Source organism: Enhydra lutris, unplaced genomic scaffold (genome assembly GCF_002288905.1).
Source record: "Enhydra lutris kenyoni isolate GAN:26980312 unplaced genomic scaffold, ASM228890v2 scaffoldscaffold4, whole genome shotgun sequence".
NCBI classification, from domain to species: domain Eukaryota; kingdom Metazoa; phylum Chordata; class Mammalia; order Carnivora; family Mustelidae; genus Enhydra; species Enhydra lutris.
The window spans coordinates 16,944,029-16,964,001 of record NW_019154088.1 but is presented as its reverse complement, the minus strand read 5'-3'; the positions used below and the strand labels follow the sequence as shown (position 1 = coordinate 16,964,001).

General features: G+C 36.0%; 1 protein-coding gene across 3 annotated transcripts in view; it reads left to right on the top strand.

Moving 5' to 3' along the window:
• Window positions 1-19,973, top strand: part of LOC111160368 (centrosomal protein 152) — a 91,423-nt gene that overhangs the window by 30,992 nt on the left and 40,458 nt on the right. For all 3 annotated transcript variants that reach the window (XM_022523449.1, XM_022523441.1, XM_022523457.1), the window contains 5 exons: window positions 11,452-11,656; window positions 16,232-16,360; window positions 17,153-17,262; window positions 18,013-18,141; window positions 18,273-18,405. In XM_022523449.1, coding sequence (XP_022379157.1) covers window positions 11,452-11,656; window positions 16,232-16,360; window positions 17,153-17,262; window positions 18,013-18,141; window positions 18,273-18,405 — 706 coding nt within the window. The remainder of the gene's footprint in view (window positions 1-11,451; window positions 11,657-16,231; window positions 16,361-17,152; window positions 17,263-18,012; window positions 18,142-18,272; window positions 18,406-19,973) is intronic.

Sequence of the window (19,973 nt, the reverse complement as noted above, 5' to 3'; positions counted from 1 at the left end):
AAGTGACTCTTAATCTCACAAAACAAACTGAGGGTTGCTAGGGGGAAGGGGGTTGGGAGAAGGGAGGTGGGGTTATGGACATTGGGGAGGGTATGTGCTATGGTGAGTGCTGTGAAGTGTGTAAACCTGGCGATTCACAGACCTGTACCCCTAGGGATAAAAATATATGTTTATAAAAATTTAAAAAATTAAATAAATTTTTAAAAAGTAACATTTTCCTTTATTATAGAAAAATTAGAAAATACAGATTAAGAAAATTAGAAGCAACATCATCTTCCTTTACCTCCCACAAAGAAAGCCACTTTTAACATTTTGGTGTATAATTTCCACATTATCTGTTCTGTGTATTTCTGAAAGATAAAATAATACTGAATATATTGTTCGATAATGTGTTTTTTAAATTAATATATTCTGAGATCTATAGATGACAATGAATATTTTTGTATGTATTTACGGATGGATATGTGGACGAAGGAACTATAGTAATACACTATTTTTTTTTATAAATAATGCAGTATTATTATCACAGGCATCTTTGTAGTCATGTCTTTAGGCATATGAATATCTCACCCACATCTTAAAAGAAGTCAGTACCTTAAAAAATTTCTTAAAAGAAATAAATACCTCTTGGATATGCCAAGAGGTGTGCACATATTTGAGATTTTTGATACATACTTCAAGCAGCTCTGTAGTTTCATTATTACCCACATCGTGTGGCAATACCTAGTTCTGTGTATCCTACCAGTGCTGAGAGTTTTCCTGTTTAAACTTTTTATGCAGTTAGATCCATCATTCTCTACCTGTATGATTTCTTGATGGTGTTTTTCTAGTAAGCTGTATAGTTTTATTTTACTTTTTAAATCTTTTAAAAATCGAGAAACGTGCATGAAACGTAAGTGTACAGCTTAACTGATTTTAAAGTGAATGCCCATAAAACCACCACCCAGAAATAAGCATTGCCAGCAGCTGTTCATATGCCTCTTTCCAGTCATAACCTTGAAGTTAACAACTGTCCTAACTGCTGTGTAACAATTGTTTTCTGGTTTTTTTGTTATCTCATAAGACCTAATTATTCCTACCTAAACACTATAGGTTAGGTTTGCCTTTATATAATGTAATTCATACGTTAGATGTTATTTTTTTCTTCTATAATTTTATTGAACTATATTTGAAACACCATAAAATCCACCCGTTTGAAGTTTACGGATCAGTGGTGTTTTGTATATTGAGAGTGGTGCAACCAGTACCACAACCTAATTTAGAACATTTCAACATTCCAGAAAAGAAACCCTATGCCTACATTCCTCATTACCCCTTCTTGTCCTCACAGCTCCAAGCAATCACTAATCTACCTTCTACCTATGGATTTGCCTATTCTGTACATTTCACATGAATGGAATTGTATAGTATGTGGTATTTTGTAACTGACTTCTTTCACTTAGCATAATGCTGTCAAGGTTCATCCGTGTTGCTGTATCAGTGCTTCATTCCATTTTGTAGCCAAGTAAAATATTCCATTGTGTGAATATATATCACCTTGACTTAGTCATGCATCAACTAGTAGACACTTATTTGAGTTGTTTCTACATTTTGGCTATTATGAATAATGCTACTAGGAGTATTTATGCACAAATTTATGTGGGTATATGTTTTCATTTCTCTTAGATACACAGTTGACCCTTGATCAGTGTACACGTTAGGGGCGCTGACCTGCTGTGTGGTTGAGAATCTGCATATGACTTTGACTTTTCAAAAACTTAACTGCTAATAGCCTGCTGTTTTGTTTTGTTTTTTAAAGATCCCATCCATTTATTTGACAGAGATCACAAGTACGCAGAGAGGCAGGCAGAGAGAGATGGGGGGAAGCAGGCTCCCTGCCGAGCAGAGAGATGGATGCGGGGCTCAATCCCAGGATCCCGAGATCATGACCTGAGCCAAAGGCAGAGGCTTTAACCCACTGAGCCACCCAGGTTCCCCTAATAGCCTGCTATTGACCAGAAACCTTACCAATAACATAAGCTGTTAATTAACACATATTTTGCATGTTATGTATGTTTTATTCTTACATTAAAGTAAGCTAGAGAAAAGAAAATGTTGAGACAATCATAAGGAAGAGAAAATACATTTATGATACTGTATTGTATTAAAAAACATCTACGTATAAGTGGACCTGTGTAGTTCAAACCCATATTACTCAAGGGCAGCTGTTTATCTGGGAGGGGAATTGCTGGGTAATGTGGTAGTTCTATGTTTAGCATTTCAAAAAATGGTCCTACTGTTTTCCAAAGTGGCTATACCATTTTATATTCCCCACCAGCGATGTATGAGGGTTCCAGTATTTTTATATCCTGGCCAACACTTGCTATTTGGTTTTGGTTTTCTAATGATGTAGTTTTATTTGGTGGTTAATTATGTTGAACATCTTTTGCTGAGTTTATTGGCCATTTGTATATCTTCTTTGGAGAGGTCTCTTCGAATCTTTTGCCCATTTTAAAATTGGGTTGTTCTTTTATTGGTTTTGAGAGTTCTTTATATATTCTGAATACAAGTTCGTTGTCAGATATATGATTTGCAAGTATTTTCTCCTGTGGGTTGTTTTTTCACTTTCTTGATGGCATCCTTTGAAGCACAAGTCCTTAATTTTATGAAGTCCAACTTAACGTATTTTTTCTTTGGTTGCTTGTGCTTTTGACTTTCTTTTTTTTTTTTTTTTTAAGATTTTATTTATTTATTTGACAGAGATCTCAAGTAGGCAGAGAGGCAGGCAGAGAGGCAGGCAGAGAGAGAGACGGGAGGAAGCAGGTTCCCTGCTGAGCAGAGAGCCCGATGCGGGGCTCAATCCCAGGACCCTGGGATCATGACCTGAGCCGAAGGCAGAGGCTTTAACCCACTGAGCCACCCAGGTGCCCCTGCTTTTGACTTTCTAAGAAACCATTCTCTAATCCCAGATCCTGAAGATTTATACCTATATTTTCTTCTCCAAGAGTTTTATCTCTTACATTAGGTCTTGGATTCATTTTGAATTAATTTTTACTATATGATGTGATATAGAACTTCATTCTTTTGTATGTGAATATCTGGTTGTCCCAGTACCAGAATTTGTTTTGACATCCTTGTCAAAAATCAGTTGACTCTAAATATGAGGGTTTATTTCTGGACTCTCACTTCTATTCCATTGATCTATATGCCTGTCCTTAAGCCAGTGCCAAACAGTCTTGCTTTGTTAAGTTTTGAAATTGGAATGTCTAAATCTTTCAACTTTGTCTTCTATTTCAATATTTCCGGGGCTATCCTGGATCTCTTGTATTTCCATATAAGTTTTAGGATCAATTTCTGAACAGTAACCAGCTGGGATTTTGATTGAGGTTTGCAGGTAGTCTGTATATCAGTTTAGGGGAGTATTGCAATCTTACCAATACTGGGTTCTGATTCCTGAACACAGGATGTCTTTCCATTTGTTTAGGTCTTCTCTAATCTCTTAGAGTGTACTACTCATGTATTTTGTATTTTTGTGGTTTTTGGTGTCCTGGTCATATACTTTTGTTAAATTTACTCCTCGGTGTTTCATTCTCTTGGCTATTCTTTTTGCTGGATTGTTTTCTTAATTTTATTTTCGGGTAGTTAATTCCTAGTGTAGAGAGATACAATTGATTTTAAGTATATTGATGTTGTATCCTGACACATTGTTGAACTTGTTAATTTAGTTCAAAGAGTTTTTTTAGTGGATTTCTTAGGATTTTTTTTAGGTATAGGGTCATGTCACCTGAAAATAGAGATCATTTTGTCTTTCTTTCCAATCTGGATGCCTTTATTTTTTCCCTAATTGCTCCAGCTAGAATCTCTAGTACAAGGTTAAATAGAAGTGGTAAAAACTGATATTCTTGTTTTGCTCCTCATCTTACAGGGAAGCATTTGGTCATTCTCCATTAAGCATGAGTGCTAGCTGTGTGTTTTTCATATATATGGGTGTTCTTCAGATTTTTTTTCACTTAACATTTTGTTGTGGGACTCATGGTGTAGCAGGTAACTGTAGCTCATTCATTTGCATATATAAATATTTAACGTGTATCTTTATTTGTATGAATATTCCAGCTTATTTTCCATTCTACTAACCATAGATGCTTAATGTTCCTTCTTAGTGCAATGTGCATGCATGTTTGTTGGGTATATACTTAGAGGTGAAATTGCCTGTGGTATGTGTATTTCAAACTTTGTCGTGCCAACCTGTTTTCCATAGCGGTTGTGCCGATTTACCTTTACATGAGAAGTGTAAGAAATTCTTAATTGCTCTCTTTGCTGACACTTGATATTTTTTGTTTACTTTCAGCCATTTAATGTGTTGTGATACTCTATTATGGTTTTCCACATAATCCATTATCCTGGATTACTAATGAGATTGAGCTCCATTGAGAAAAACTATTTATTGACTTTGTGTGTGTGTGTGACTTGCTCATGTCCCTCCTCAGTTTTTAAATGACTTTGTGTTTGCGTGTGCATGTGTTCTGTTGAAATGTAGCAGTTTTTTCTTTTTTTAATATCTGTTCCAGATAGGAGTTCTTGGACAGTAATGTGTATTGTAAATATCTTCTCACTTTTTAACCTTTTAATTTGTCTTTTGATGAATGGAAGTTTTTTAACTGTAGTCAAATTTGTCAATCATGGTTAGTGCTTTTTATGTTTCCTTTAAGAAATCTTTCCTCTTGGGGCACCTGGGTGGCTCAGTTGGTTAAGTGTCGAACTCTTGGTTTTGGCTCAGGTCATGGTCTCAGGGTCCTGGTACTTGGGGCTCTGCACTCAGTGGGGAGTTGACTCAAGGATCCTTTCTCTCCCTCTGTCCCTACCCTTGCTCATGCACTCATGTGCCTTCTCTCTAAAATAAACAAATCAATCTTAAAAAACAAAAACTAAACCTTTCCTATTATCCTATGCTGCCTTCTAAAAGCTTTACTAATTTGCCTTATACTTGAGTTTTACCATCTCTCTGGAATTGCTGTTTTTGTTAGGGTTTTTCTGATGGGTTTTGCTTGTTTACACGTGCAAATGAACTTTATAATTAACTTGTTCTACTCCTGGAAAAAATCCTGAGAATACAATAGAATACAATCCTAATTTTTATTAGGATCACATTAAACATATGCATTGACTCTCTCCCAGTTCTTAGGGAGAATTGATATTATTATGATGTTGAATTTTTTTATCTAAGAATATAGCATGCCTTTTCATTTGCTTAAATCTATTTTTGTTTTCTCAAGAGTGTTTTGGAATTTTTTATATTTAGATTTTTGCACAAATCTTGTAAAATTGATGCTTATTTTTGCAATAGTAAGTAGGGTATTCATTTCTATTATTTCTTCTTGAATAATGTTTGTACATATGATTTCTATATTTTTTGTTATAACCTGTTGCTTTTTTTTTTTTTTTTTAAAAGATTTTATTTTTTTATTTGACAGACAGAGATCACAGGTAGGCAGGCAGGCAGAGAGAGAGAGGAGGAAGCAGGCTCCCCACCGAGGAGAGAGCCCGATGTGGGGCTTGATCCCAGGACCCTGGGACCATGACCTGAGCTGAAGGCAGAGGCTTTAACCCACTGAGCCACCCCGGTGCCCCACCTGTTGCTTTTTAATTATCTTGCTGTTTGTAGTAATTTTTCCATTATATTTTAGGTTTTACTGGATAGGAGTATATCATTTGCTAGTGGAGATAATTATAGCTTTTTTGTTTCACTTATGCTCCAAATTGTTTTCTCTTTAAGGTTACATTAGAGTCCTTCTATTTTGTTAGGATATTGATAGCGTGAATGGTGTTTTTCAAAGTGATCATACTATTTTGCATTACCAGAAGCAATATCTGAGGTTTCGGTTGTTCTACATTTTTGTTAAAACTTGGTGGTATTAATCTTTTTAAATTTGTAGTGTGTGTAGTGGTAATCTTACTGTGGTTTAATTTTTATTTACCTAATGACCCATGATCTAAGCATCTTTTTTTTTTTTTTTTGATTGATTGATTGATTGGAGAGAGAGAGAGAGAGAACATGTGCAAGAGGGAGGGGAGGGGCAGGGGAGAGAGAATTTTAAGCAGGTTCAGGGCCAGGGTGGAAGGAGCTGACACTGGGCTTAATTTCACAACTCTGAAATCATGACCTGAGCCGAAATCAGCAGTTGGGACACTGAGTTGATTGAGCCATCTAGATGCCCTCAGCATCTTTTGATGTGCTTCTCTTCTCCCCACACCCTTTTTCTTTCTGATGTGCTTAATTGCCATTTGTATATGTCATTTTGTCTTTATTTATTCCAGGGTACAAGCCCCTTCTCTGATATATATGTTGTGAATATTTTCTTCTGCTCTGGTTTTCCTTATCACATTCTTAATGTATCTTTTGAAGAGCAAGAGCTTAAGTTTTTATGAATTCAAATTGATCAGTTATCTCTTTTAAAAGAGTTCATGGGTTTTTGTTCTAATGTAACTGTGTCACAGAAATTTTCTTAGGACTTTAGAAATTTGATAGTTTTACCTCTTACATTTATATCTATGGTCCATTATGAATTAGTTTTTTAGTATGGTATGAGGTAAATGTAAATGTACAGAATAGGCAAATCCATAGGTAGAAGGTAGATTAGTGATTGCTTGGAGCTGTGAGGACAAGAAGGGGTAATGAAGAATGTATGAGGAATGTAGGTATAGGGTTTCTTTTTTTGGATGTTGAAATGTTCAAAATTAGGTTGTGGTACTGGTTGCACCACTCAATTTTTTTCATATCAATATCCAGTTGATCTAATATCATTTGTCAGAAAAACTTCTCTTTCCTCATTGAATTGCCTTGGTATCTTTGTTGATAATTAATTGACCATTTATGGCCTATTTCTGTACTTTCCATTCTGTTCCCCTATGCTTTTGGTTAATAACTGTCTTGATACTGTAGCTTTACAGTAAAGTGTTGAAATGTTTTGGACAAGTCCTTGAACTTTATTTTCTAAATTGTTTTGAATATTCTAAGTTCTTTGCATTACAAAATTAATTTAATGATTAGCTAGTCAATTTCTACAACATAGTCTCCTGGACTTTTAATTGGGATTATGTTGAATCTATAGACCAATTTGGAGAGAATCGACACCTTAAGAAATTGCTATTTGTCAGTTATACCTAAATAAAGCTGGAGGAAGAAAAAAAATTGAGTCTTCCAATTTCAGAACACACATGTTGTACCTCTCTATTTATGTCTTCTTTAGTTTCTCTCCAGTAATGTTTTGTAATGGTTTTTTTTTTTTAAGATTTTATTTATTTATTTATTTGACAGAGAGACAGAGATCACAAGTGGGCAGAGGGGCAGGCGGAGAGAGAGGAAACAGGCTCCCTGCTGAGCAGAGAGAGCCTGATGTGGGACTCTATCCCAGGACCCTGAGATCATGACTTGAGCCGAAGGCAGAGGCTTAACCCACTAAGCCACACAGGCATCCCTGTAGTTTTTTATAGATGACATTTTCCGTTAAATTGAATTATTTTCTTTAGCATTTCTTCTAAGCTTCCTTAGATGATGTCCTTTTATTTCCTGATTATAGAATTCTGGACCAATTGTTCTTTTATTTCAGCATTTTAAAGATATGTTCTTGCACTGTCTCTGGCCTTGGTGGTTTCTGAAGAGAAATCTGTTGTTATTTGGACCATTATCTTGTGTGTAATGTGTTGTTTTACTTTTGTTGTTTTCAAGATTTTTTTCTCCTTTTCACACTTTGATTATGATGTGTCTTAAGTGTGTGTGGTTTTTTTTTTTTTTTTTAGTTCATTTGGGGTTCACCAAGTTTATTGAAAATGTAAATTTATTATGTCTTTTACCAGACTCGTGGAATGTTGACCATTATTCAAATATCTTTTCTGTCCCTGCTTCTTCTCTCCTACTTTAGGTCTCTAATTATACAACTTAAATTTTTTTATATTGTCCCACGGTTCCTGACACACTTCATTTTTTTCCAATTTTTTTTTTCTGTTTCATTTTGGATAATTTCTATTGAGCTATATTTAAGTTTACTCACTCTTTGTTCTGTTATCTGAGTTTTATTAAACTTGTCCAGTGAGGAATTTTTTTCTTTTAACTTTCAAATACTGTATTTTTCTTTTTTTCCTCTTTTTTTTTTCTTTTTCAAAGATTTTATTTATTTGACACAGAGAGATCACAAGGAGGCAAAGAGGCAGGCAGAGAGAGGGGGGGGATGCAGGCTCCCCGCCGAGCAGAGAGCCCAATGGGGGACTCAATTCCAGGACCCCGAGATCATGACCTGAGCCGAAGGCAGAGGCTTTAACCCACTGAGCCACCCAGGAGCCCTGTCAAATACTGTATTTTTCAATAACATTTCTTTTTGGTTTCTTTATAGTTTTTATTTGCTGAGAATTCCTATCTTTTCATTCATTTTAAATATGTTTCCGTTTATTTCATAGAACAGAGACATAATAGGTGCTTTAAACTTTGAAAACTCTTTGTGATAGCTCCAACATTTTCATCATCTTTAGATTGGTTTGTTTTTTTTTTTCTTGCAGATTGGTCTATTTTCTTGGTTAGTTGCATGTCGAGTAATTTTAGATTATGATCAGGCACGCCTGGTTGTATTGTACTTTGCAGATACTGTATTTTCTTTACAGATTGGCAACCCTGCATCAAGCAAGTCTGTTGATGCCATTTTGCCAACAGTGTTTGGTGATCTCAGATCTCATGTCTCTATGTCACATTTTGGTAGTTCTTATTATATTTCAAACTTTCTTATTATATTTGTTATGGTGATCTGTGATCTATGATTACAACTCACTAAAACTCAGACAATGGTCAGCATGTTTTAGCAAGAAAGTATTTTTTAAGTAAAGTTTGTATATTGTTTTTTAGATATAATGGTATTACTCACTTAGTTGACTTAATTTGAGTCACTTTATTGCACTGTTTGCTTTACTGTGGTGGTCTGCAACCAAATCTGTGATATCACCTGGGAATGCCTATATTAGACGTTCAGATTTTTAAGTTGTGTAGAAACTTGTATGGAGTTTCAAATCTCAGTTTATTTGTCCAAGCCTTTGCCACATTGGTCTGAATCTGTCTTTATATGCATAGCTCAAAAGTTAGTCATTGTGAGATTTATGTGTGTGGTTTACATTTCAGTTAAATTCTCCAAATATTTACTCTGCAGGTTCGTGAGTCTGTTCTGTGCATGCATAGTTCAGGGCTTAGGCTGAGGCGTGTACACATTTATGCAAAGAATTTATGACTCCTTTCTCTGCTTCTCTCCTCTCCAGAAGTCTTTCTGCACTCTCTCTTTATCTTGGTTTTCAGCAATTTGATGTTAATATAACTTATAGTGGTTTTCTTCATTTTCTGCTTGAGATTCATTGAGCTTGTAGGTTTTAATAGGGTTTTAATTTTCATCAAATAGAGTTTTGGTCATTAAAAAAATATTGGGTTGTGCCTGGGTGGCTCAGTCCTTCGGCTTAGGTCATGATCCCAGGGTTCTGGGATTGAGCCCTCTGTTGGGCTACCTGCTCAGTCAGGAGTCTGCTTCCCCCTCTCCCTCTGCCCCTCTCCCGCTTGTGCTTATTCTCTCTCTCTGAAATAAGTAAAATCTTTAAAAGAATAAACAATTTTTTTTTTGGTCCCCTTCCCCTCTCCTCTTCTGGGATTTCAGTTACAATGGGGTTAGAAAACTTAACATGCTTAGTATATTTCTCTTTTAGTCTTCTTTCTCTCTGTGTTTAATTTTATAGGGTTCTATTGTTATGTCTTTATGTCTGCTGATCTTTTCTGCATTAATAATTAATGTTAATTAAATAAGCTGTTAATCTCATCCAGGATATTTTTCGTTTCAGATGTAATTTTTCATCAAAGTATGGTTTGGGTCATTTTTATATACTTTATTTCTCATTGTGTTTGTGTTGTTTCTCTTAACATCTGAAATATAATTAGTTCTACTGCCAGCATCATTGCTGGGTCAGTTTCTATTGACTGATTTTTCTCCTGGTTATGGTTTATATTTTCTTTCCCTATTTGCATGCCTGGTAAATTTTGATTGGATGCTAAACATTTTGAATTTTATGTTTGAGATGTTAATCTTGTTTAATTTTTAAAATATTGTTATTCTTTTTCTGTGGCACACTTAATTTCCTGGAATCCATTTGGTCCTTTTAAGGCTTCTTTATAAGTTTTGTTAGGTCAGATTTAGAGCAGATTTAGAGCAGTCTTTATTTAATCTGGGCCTAATTTGGCCCTGTTACTAAGGCAGTATTTGATATTTTGTGAATTTTGTGAATTGGAAACTTTGGAACCTGCAGTCTTCCCAGCCCTATTTCTTTTCTGTGACTCTTTACCTGGCCTTGCAGTAATATTCTCACATGGATATACAGATCTCTAGAGCTCTCTCTTTCTGTAGTTACCTTTCCCATAGTATTTCCCTCATCATATTCTAGCCATTTTGTCCTTCCCAAACTGAACTCTGCAACTTGGTAAGATTACTAGGCTGCCTTTGGCTTTTCTCTCCCTGTGCCGCAGGCTGGAAACTTCCTGGGGAGAAAACAGGAATGAGCATAGATAGGGCTCATCTGGTTTGTTTTCCTTTCCTGAGGGATCATTATGCTGTGCTGTCTGTTGTCTAATGATTGAAAATGATCATTTCATGTATTTTATTTGGTTTTCTTGTTTTTTAAGGCAGGAAGAGAAATTTGGTACTATTAATCTATTACAGCATGGTGCAGATTTCTCATTCTCATTCCAGTTTTGAAATTTATTGAAACTAAATTTGGAATTAAATTAGCGTGGCTTTTATTTTTGTTATTTTTGCCCCAGTTGCTCAGATAACCACCCAGATTTGTGTATTAATAAAAGAGATACAGAAATTGTTAGGATGACTAGTATCTTTTTTTTTTTTATATTATTTATTTATTTGAGAGAGAGAGAGACAGTGAGAGAGCATGAGCGAGGAGAAGGTCAGAGGGAGAAGCAGACTCCCTGTGGAGCCAGGAGCCCGATGTGGGACTCGATCCCAGGACTCCAGGATCATGACCCGAGCCGAAGGCAGTCACTTAACCAACTGAGCCACCCAGGTGCCCCAGTATCTTACTTTTTTCACTGCCTCCTTTTGTGTTGTTTCTCTTCGGTTCATACAGGGCATTTATGTAAAGCATGCAACTTAACCAAAAGCAAAAAAAACATGCCATACCGAAGTTCACATGGTTCAACTTTTTTCAGTGAGGCAGGTGGTCTAAGCATAATCATAGTCTTATCAATAAACTTCTATATATGGGGAAGTAGCGAGGGTAATATCATTGTGTATGAAAGAACTTAAAATTGTTTTTGAAATACTAGTGTATAGTTGTATACATGGTCACAAAACATGGTCTCAACTGTAGTCAGTTATTTTCAAGGACTAACCATGCTTAATTTGTTACTTGCTTTAATATTAAATATGATAATTTCTCTATTAGCACTATACAGCAAGAAGAGCCAAAGGATGAACTTTCCAAAGATGAGGTCATTCTGAAGCTGAAAGCGGAAGTGCAGCGTTTGCTGGGAAGCAACTCTGTGAAGCGTCACCTGGTGTCTCAGTTACAAAATGATCTCAGAGACTGTCGCAAGAAAATTGAAGGTCTCCAACAAGCGGAGAAAGATGAGAAAAGCATCATGGTTGAGGTTTGTAGAATTTGTCGTCAAAAACCCATTTTTAAAAAGTTAAATAACGAAAATGTTTACAGTCTTCACATTTAAATCAAACCTTTGTCTTCCAGGGTTTCATTTGACATTATTTAGAAGTAAAGTATAAAGAAGGGAATGCCACATAAAGTAATATATTTTCTAGTTCTCCTGACATCTCGTAAATGAGAGGCTAATTAGGTAAAATTCTTTTACCACAAATCCAAGGAAACAGTCTACGTAACAAATTACCTGTATTTCCTCAAGATTGGCTTGTACCAATGATGTTGTAACCTTAAGTTCTTCACAGCTAGATCTTTCAGCATTTTGTCCATAAGAATTCTCTGGCCCATGCTCCTGTAGTAAGCATCATTCTACATAAGGAAATTAATTATGTAGTGGTGGTGTTATGAGTGGGATCGGCACAGAAACCAGTTAAGTCAGAATCATTGAATCCACTTTTATATCCTTTAGTTAGTGTCCTCACTTTACAGATGAGGAAAATGAAGCTGGGGGAAATAGTAATTTAACCAATGGGTATTTTTTTAGATGAATACTCAAGTTCACAGTCATCTGATTAGCCCATGGACACCTTCAAACTATGCCTTTACTTATTTCCCACATTTCTAATGAGATTTCTACTTAGTCTGTAACATTATAAAGCAGGGTTGGGGGATATATGGAGTAAGAGCAAACTGTTCAGCTTAAGGTGTTTTTTTGTTTGTTTATTTTTGGTTTTTGTTTTTGGTAAAGCTATTCTTTGCAAGGTCTTCTGGGATGCAGTGAAAAGAAACAATGGCCATTCCTTGAAGGAATTTAGAATCTAGAACTACACTATCCCAATAGCAGTATAATGGAGCCACCTATGTAATTTAAAATCTTCTAGTAATCCCATTAAAGTAAAAGTAATGGTGAAATTAATTTTAAGAATATATTTTATTTGACCCAATATATTAAAAATATTATCTTCTCAGTATGTAAACAATATAGAATTATTAATGAGATCGTTTACATTTTCTATGTTTATGCCAAGTCCTTGAAATCTAATATATATTATCTACTTACAGTACATTTCAATTTGGACAAGACACATTTCTTTCTTGATAATTTTTTATTTAATTTCAATTTAATTAACATATGCTATATTATTAGTTTCGGAGGTAGAATTTAGGGATTCATCAGTTTTATACAAAACCCAGTGCTCATTACTTCAAGTGCCCTCCTTAATGCTGTTCACCCAGTTACCCCATCCCCCCACCCACATCCCCTCCAGCAACACTTTGTTTTCTATAGTTAAGAGTTTCTCATGACTTGCCTTCCTGTTTTCATCTTATTTTATTTTTCCTTCCTTTCCCCTCTTTTCATCTGTTTTGTTTCTTAAATTCCACATATGAGTGAAATCATATGGTATTTGTCTTTCTCTGACTTATTTTGCTTAGTGTAATACCCTCTGGTTCCATCCACATCATTGCAAATGGCAAGATTTCATTCTTTTTGATGGCTAATATTCCATCGTGTGTGTGTGTGTATGTGTGTGTGTGTTTGTGGTTTGTGTACCACATCTTTATCCATTCATCTGTCAATGGACATTTTTCAAGTGCTCTATAGCCATATGAGATTAGTGGCTACCATATTCAACAGTACAGGTCTGTAAGGAGATGGATGTGTATGACTTTGTGTAGTAAGGATGATGCTAGTTGCAAAGTGCTCTGAGATGGAATAACTAACCAGGCATGTTTGTAGGGGAGATGGTAAGGCAAGCCTTAGTGAGGTCTTTAAGGAGAAAATGTTTGATCTCTCTCCTGAAGGATAAATGCAGGAGAGAAAGTAGGAAGAAACATTTCAGCAGTGAGCAGAAGTATATGAGAGGTTGTAGCAAATAAGCTGATGTAAGTAGGGAGTAGGGCATGTGAATGAAAGTCTATATTGTATAAACTCAATCTTTCTGGAATCTTTGAAGCCACAAGTATATAGATATTATATCAGTTTTTAGAATAATATTAAATCCTGACGTTAATGTTATAATGTTGAGTTTCTCTGCTTGCTATAAGGATGTTAAGAGAGAGAACGTGTCAATTTAAACTTCCTCAGATATCTTTCTAAAGAGAATTAGGTCATCAAAATCCTTTCTTAAAGCCTTTCTAAGTATTGAAAAGGCAAGCAAGAATATGTACTATGTAATCTTACTTAGCATGTTTCCTTTATGAACATTTAAAAGTATTACTATTTTTACTGCTTTATAACCTTGTAGTATATTTTATGTTTGCTCATATCCATTTTATACAGAACAATTACAGATTATCACAAAGAGTCTGTTGTTTTTGCTTTCATGTCATTTGACTGTTCAAACAGTGCTGCTCTCTGACATTTCCAGGATCATAAGTGATGGTTAGTAGCTTGTCCAAATGCAGCACTATGCACTGATTGGGAGTGGACCAAATCCTCTGCTGTTCATTCCAGTTGAACAACTGGGCCATTAAGGTAGAATGTAGTAAAGTTCTTCAGAAGATCAGTCTAGCAGTCAGGACCCATATCCACATGGAATTTTTTGTTAGCATAATAATAAAACACAGAGGCCTTTCTGTATCTGATACTCAGTAGAGATCATTACCTAACTATGAGCTGTGGTTAAAGCCGTTAAAGCCATACTCTGATTCCAAGGTACTTGATAGGCAGTGTTCAATAGCTCAGAAGGTTCCTAGTTAGAATCTTTTTAGACATAGAAATTAGGAAGATAATGTGAGAATTGGTGTATTACATGTCTAATTTTCTTGAAGGTAATGTTTTTAGTATTCCAACTTTAGAAAGAAGTTTCATTGTGACACTCAAGTGGTGTTTTTCTCTTTAAAGATTTTCATAAGGGTTTTGTGCTGATAGGTATAAGTATCTAGTGTCTGCCTGCCTGCAGTGTGATAATATGTCAAAACTGAGTGTCATAGCTAGCCATGAAAATTGTTTTCCCATATATCAGTATGATGTTATTTTCAATCATTTCATCTCATAGGAATAAAAACTCACCAATGGGGAAGGAAGCACAAATGAATATCATAAACTTTAAAAAGTGGGGGCCAAGTTAAAAAAAAGGCCATTCTAATGAGTCAGTAAAATCCTTGAAAGTATCGTTAGTACCCCTACATTTAGAGAGAAGGTAACAGTAGGTATTCGTAGCTCTTCTCTTTTCTGACTAGAGTAAAAGCATGGCTTCTGGGCAATGATGGCAAGTGAAAGGGGAAAGTCAACAACTAGAACAGTCTCCCTATAAAGAAAGGCGAAGGCTATGAAATGGAAGACTGAACCAGAAACCTGGTGTTCTGCCACCCCACACATGAGTGAGGTGCACATTATCTCCCCAACGAGGAGAATGAATCTCAATACAGGATATTTTTCAGACATTGTGAAAGAAAGCTCAGACTTCAAGTAAATACATAAACCAAAAAGTCAAATATAGTAGATATTAAAAAAAAAAATCTCTGTGGCGTCCACAATGAATAAAGAATTCATAAAGGTATAAAGGTAGGTAAGGAAGACACTTAGAGGTGAGAGGAAAATGAGAAGTCCTATAAACAGGCAAATCTGGGAAGATGAAAAACAAACAGTGAAGGTTATGTAAGAGGTTCTGGTATGATGGCAATGCAAGAAATGCAAATAAAAGCAATAGTTGGCTACCCTTACCCCATCAAATACAATAATTATTTCTAGAGAGTCACTGCCATTGGAGGCAAAGAGAGTTGGGCAGATTCGCTCAGACTATCTGACCATGTACATTTGCATGGCCTTGTGGGAAACAACTTGCCAAAGTCTGTCATGAGTCTTAAAAATTGTACCTGTTGAATAAAATACAGATCTATGAGTTAATACTGGTTATACAAACAAGTAAGTACAGAAATAGAAGAGATGTTAAACTTAGTGGGTGTAAGATAAATAATAGAATTTTTGCATAGTCTCCAAATATCTCCTCATAAGCTACTTATTCCTAATAACAAGTAGAAAAATTATGACTTTACAGTGAAGGTGCCTGCGGACACCACCTTCATTTATTGACCATCGTCAGTGATGACACGCATTGACATCCTCTGTTTCCTAAAGCACACACAAGTCACTTCTGTGGTATTCATGACAAAAATGGATGACCTGAATTTAATAATGAAGTAATATCAGAGAAACCCAAATTGAAAGACATCTTACAAAATAACTAGTTGATACTCTTAAAAAAAAAATGTCATAGGTTTGAGAGACAAAGACTGAACTGTCCCTAGATTGAAGGAAACTAAGGAGACATGACAATTAAATAAAATGTGGAATCATTGATTGGATCCTGAATTAGGAAAATGGACGTGAGAGAAAATTGGAGAATTTTTTTATAGCGTCTGCAGATTAGTTAATAGTACTATATCCTTGTTAATTTCCTGGTTCTGATCATTGTACTGTGGTTATATTTGGGGATGGTGATAAAAGTTATATGGAAATTATTTGTGGTGTTTTTGCAGTTTCGTTGAAGGTATGAAATTCATTCAAAAGCAGAACTTAGAATTTTTTAAAAACCTGAAAAGCTTTTGATTTCTTTTTAACATTTAGACTAAAATAGAGACCTCAGAAAACGGAACTAATCAATTATGGCCTGGCTCTTCTGCTTCTGATATGATTGTCAAAGATGACATTCTGCGACTTAAAAATGAAATTCACGTTTTACAACAACAAAATCAGGTGATTAAAAAAGTTTCCTATATTTTGTGAGAATTTTTATGACCTCATTAAAAAAGGATATAACAGACTTCTCAAAAATCCAGAGACAATGTGATTTAGTAGACAGGTTTATTAATAGGTGACTAAGGATTCCAGTTATTCCCCTTTATTGGTCATGAGATAGTAGTTTCATGAGAAGGTGATTCCAGTTTCTTGTCTATAGAGAAACATGGCTACTAGAGATGTTCTTCTCTTGACCAAAAAATTAAACCTTGTTTATTTATATAGCTGTGAAGATTATTGAATTCTAAGACTGATTTTAAGAGCTCGGTTAGCTAATACTTCTCTGGTTAAATGTTTTCATGTCATACAGTGCAAAATGAATTCAAAATTTTAAGTCTTGGGGCGCCTGGGTGGCTCAGTGGGTTAAGCTACTGCCTTCGGCTCAGGTCATGATCTCAGGGTCCTGGGATCGAGTCCCGCATCGGGCTCTCTGCTCGGCAGGGAGCCTGCTTCCCTCTCTCTCTCTCTCTCTGCCTGCCTCTCTGTCTACTTGTGATCTCTCTCTGTCAAATAAATAAATAAAATCTTTAAAAAAAAATTTTTAAGTCTTAACCCTATCAGAAAGCTACTTGTCAAATAAATGAATCTATACTCTTACAGGGGTTATAAAGAGACATTGTAGAATTATGAAAATGATTCATCAATGTTACAGGGTAGAGATAAAGCACAGAGGATATTAAAAGAGAAGATTGGACTAATCAGTGAAAATGATGTTTATTTCCTCTAACTACTTTATTCTTTTGTATCTAGGAACTTAAAGAAACTGAAGAAAAACTGAGAAATACAAATCAAGACTTATGTAGTCAGATGAGACAAATGGTACAAGATTTTGACCGTGATAAACAGGAGGCTGTGGATAGGTAAAGTCTACATAGAGGTCTAATGCCTCACCCTCTGCCCTCCTTTCCCTGCTTAGGAAAAAGAAAAAAAGATTCAAGAGAAGTTATGGAGTGAACCCTCCCTGCTGAGATCTTAGACAGAAGAAGAGGAGTCCCTGGCTTCTCAAATTAGAATTCAGAACACATTTTCCATGGGAATGATGTTGTGTAGTGGTTGGGTTCTATAGCACCATCAAAACTAGTTCATTGAAATAGTATAGCTTTATGGTTTTTATAGACTGTCTGGGAAACTATTCTTTATTAGGAAGAAATCTGTGGGAGGGAATATGTCTTCCAAATACCAAATCATAAACTTGGAAACAGATTTTTGGAGCATAACTTACTTGTGAGTTGGGTACTTCTAGTATTTACGTTTAATCTAGATACCTTGGAATTTTGGAACTATACCCTATTATTTCAATTAATTTTTTGTCAATAATCCTCAACCAAAGACCATTATCTGTGTGAAGGATTGGGGCATTTTCATGTCCAAGTTTCTAATTTTTCTCTAGAAACATTAGAAGAAAGATGATTTTGAAGATTCTTTAAGCTCATCCATTGGGAATTAATTATTACCACTTTTGGTTGGGGAAAACCAACCTGACCTTGATTATAAATTGCATCAGAGGGAGGGAGTGGGTAGGGAAGGAAGGAAAAGACACCAGTTCATCTTGGTGTTTCTAGTAACACTGGGTACTGCCACAGATTCTACTGTCTGCTTTCTGTTTCTAGGTGTGAGAGGACTTACCAGCAGCACCATGAAGCCATGAAAGCCCAAATTCGGGAAAGCCTCCTAGCAAAGCATGGTCTGGAGAAGCAGCAGCTCTTTGAAGTTTATGAGGGGGCTCGATTGCAACTTAGGTAAGAACAGGAGCGTGTAGCTACCCTTTACGCTGTAGAGACAGTATTCTGTTCCATACTTGAGAGGAAAATTGTTTTGCAGCCCTTGTATTATTTTGTGGTCATTTAGTTGCCGGTTTTGTGTATCCAAGGTCTGACTTAGACAAGATGAATAAGGAGATGGCTGCTGTGCAAGAATGTTACCTGGAGGTGTGCAGGGAGAAGGATGACCTGGAATCGACTCTCAGGAAGACCATTGAAAAGGAGCAACAGGCTCAGGAGAAGGTACAGGGCAAGTTCACGTTCTTTGTTCCATCTCATCCCTCTGGCCTCACTGTTATCGTGGAAACCAGTGCACCTGTTCTCTTTTGAACTGGGGAAGGCATACGAAGTCCCTTTGCTTTTGGCTGTATCACATCAGTGTAGCTCACAACGTATAGTAAGTATTGAGATGGTTAGTAAAACCTAAGTAGAAAATGTTGTACATATAGAAGAAAAGGATTCTTCCTTATATATTTATTCTAAGAGGCAAAATAGGGTTCTAAAAATAAATAAGTAAGTAGGTAAGTAAGTGAGTAAGAATGGACCCAAGTCACTTTGACTCTGAAACCCAGGGATCCTTGTTTTGCAATCATTTGTTGGCTGCCGGCAAACCTGCCTAGTCCTGTGAGCACTGCACAAAATATTCCCTCAGACACATTTTCCTCTGACCCACTTCTCTCTCAGTACCTAAGTATCATTTTCTTCTTCTGGGGATAAGGGCAGGAATTTGAACTTGGAACTTATGGAGCTAGGAGAGCAAGGTCACACTGTTAGTGTGACCCAATCTTTCAGGGAATTTCTCATTTTTAGGGAAGCTGGAGGGGCTACTCCCTCCTCCTGCCTGAATCTTCCAAGTTGCTATTGGTGAGTGTCCAGGAGTAAAATCACATGTAAACAGTCACCTCTCTTTTCTTCTTTGTCCCGGCGGGAGTCTCATCCAGACACACGTCTGACTCTCCCTTCCACTTTGGACCAGCCTACAGACCACAATTTGAAAGCCACCTGCGTCAAGATTAGAAAATATTTTTAAAGGCTTGAGTAAATGTTCTATACAGAGGTTTTCTGAACAGAGTTACATTAAAGCAGGCTATTGCTACTACAGACTTACAAAGAAATAGTAAAGAGCAGGTGAGGAATATAGCTCATTTAATATTTTGATTTTGAGTAGATTAGTATGATAAAAAAAAAAACCATGCCATGTACACATATCATCTAATGGAAAAAGAACTTCTAAAGGGAGCTATTTGAGTTAGTGCTGGCAGTATAAAATTTAGAAGGGATATTAAATTACTTAGAAATTAAGAACTTAGTTTTCAGTAATGTTTAAAAAAATTAAAATCGGGGGGAGATCTCTACTGGGATTATTTCTTTTTAAATATATAAATTGACAAAGAACAGAAAAACACTTCTCTCAAAGAGGTCATTCCTTTCAGAAATACATTTTTTGATACTTTTAAAAGAACCAGTTTAGCTATAAAATTGGATCTCATATAATGAGCCACTTGCAGTTAACAGCAGATACGACATTGGCTCATGAATGCTTGCGCACCACAGCAGGAAGGAAAGTTAAAACTGCTATTTGGCCCTTCCAAAAAAACTTAGAGGTTAAGTTTTTTTCTTTAAAAATTTCAAATTGTGGGGCACCTGGGTGGCTCAGTGGGTTAAAGCCTCTGCCTTCGGCTCAGGTCATGATCCCAGGGTCCTGGGATTAAGCCCCACATCGGGCTCTCTGCTCAGCAGGGAGCCTGCTTCCTCCTCTCTCTGCCTGCCTCTCTGCCTACTTGTGATCTCTGTCTGTCCAATAAATAAAT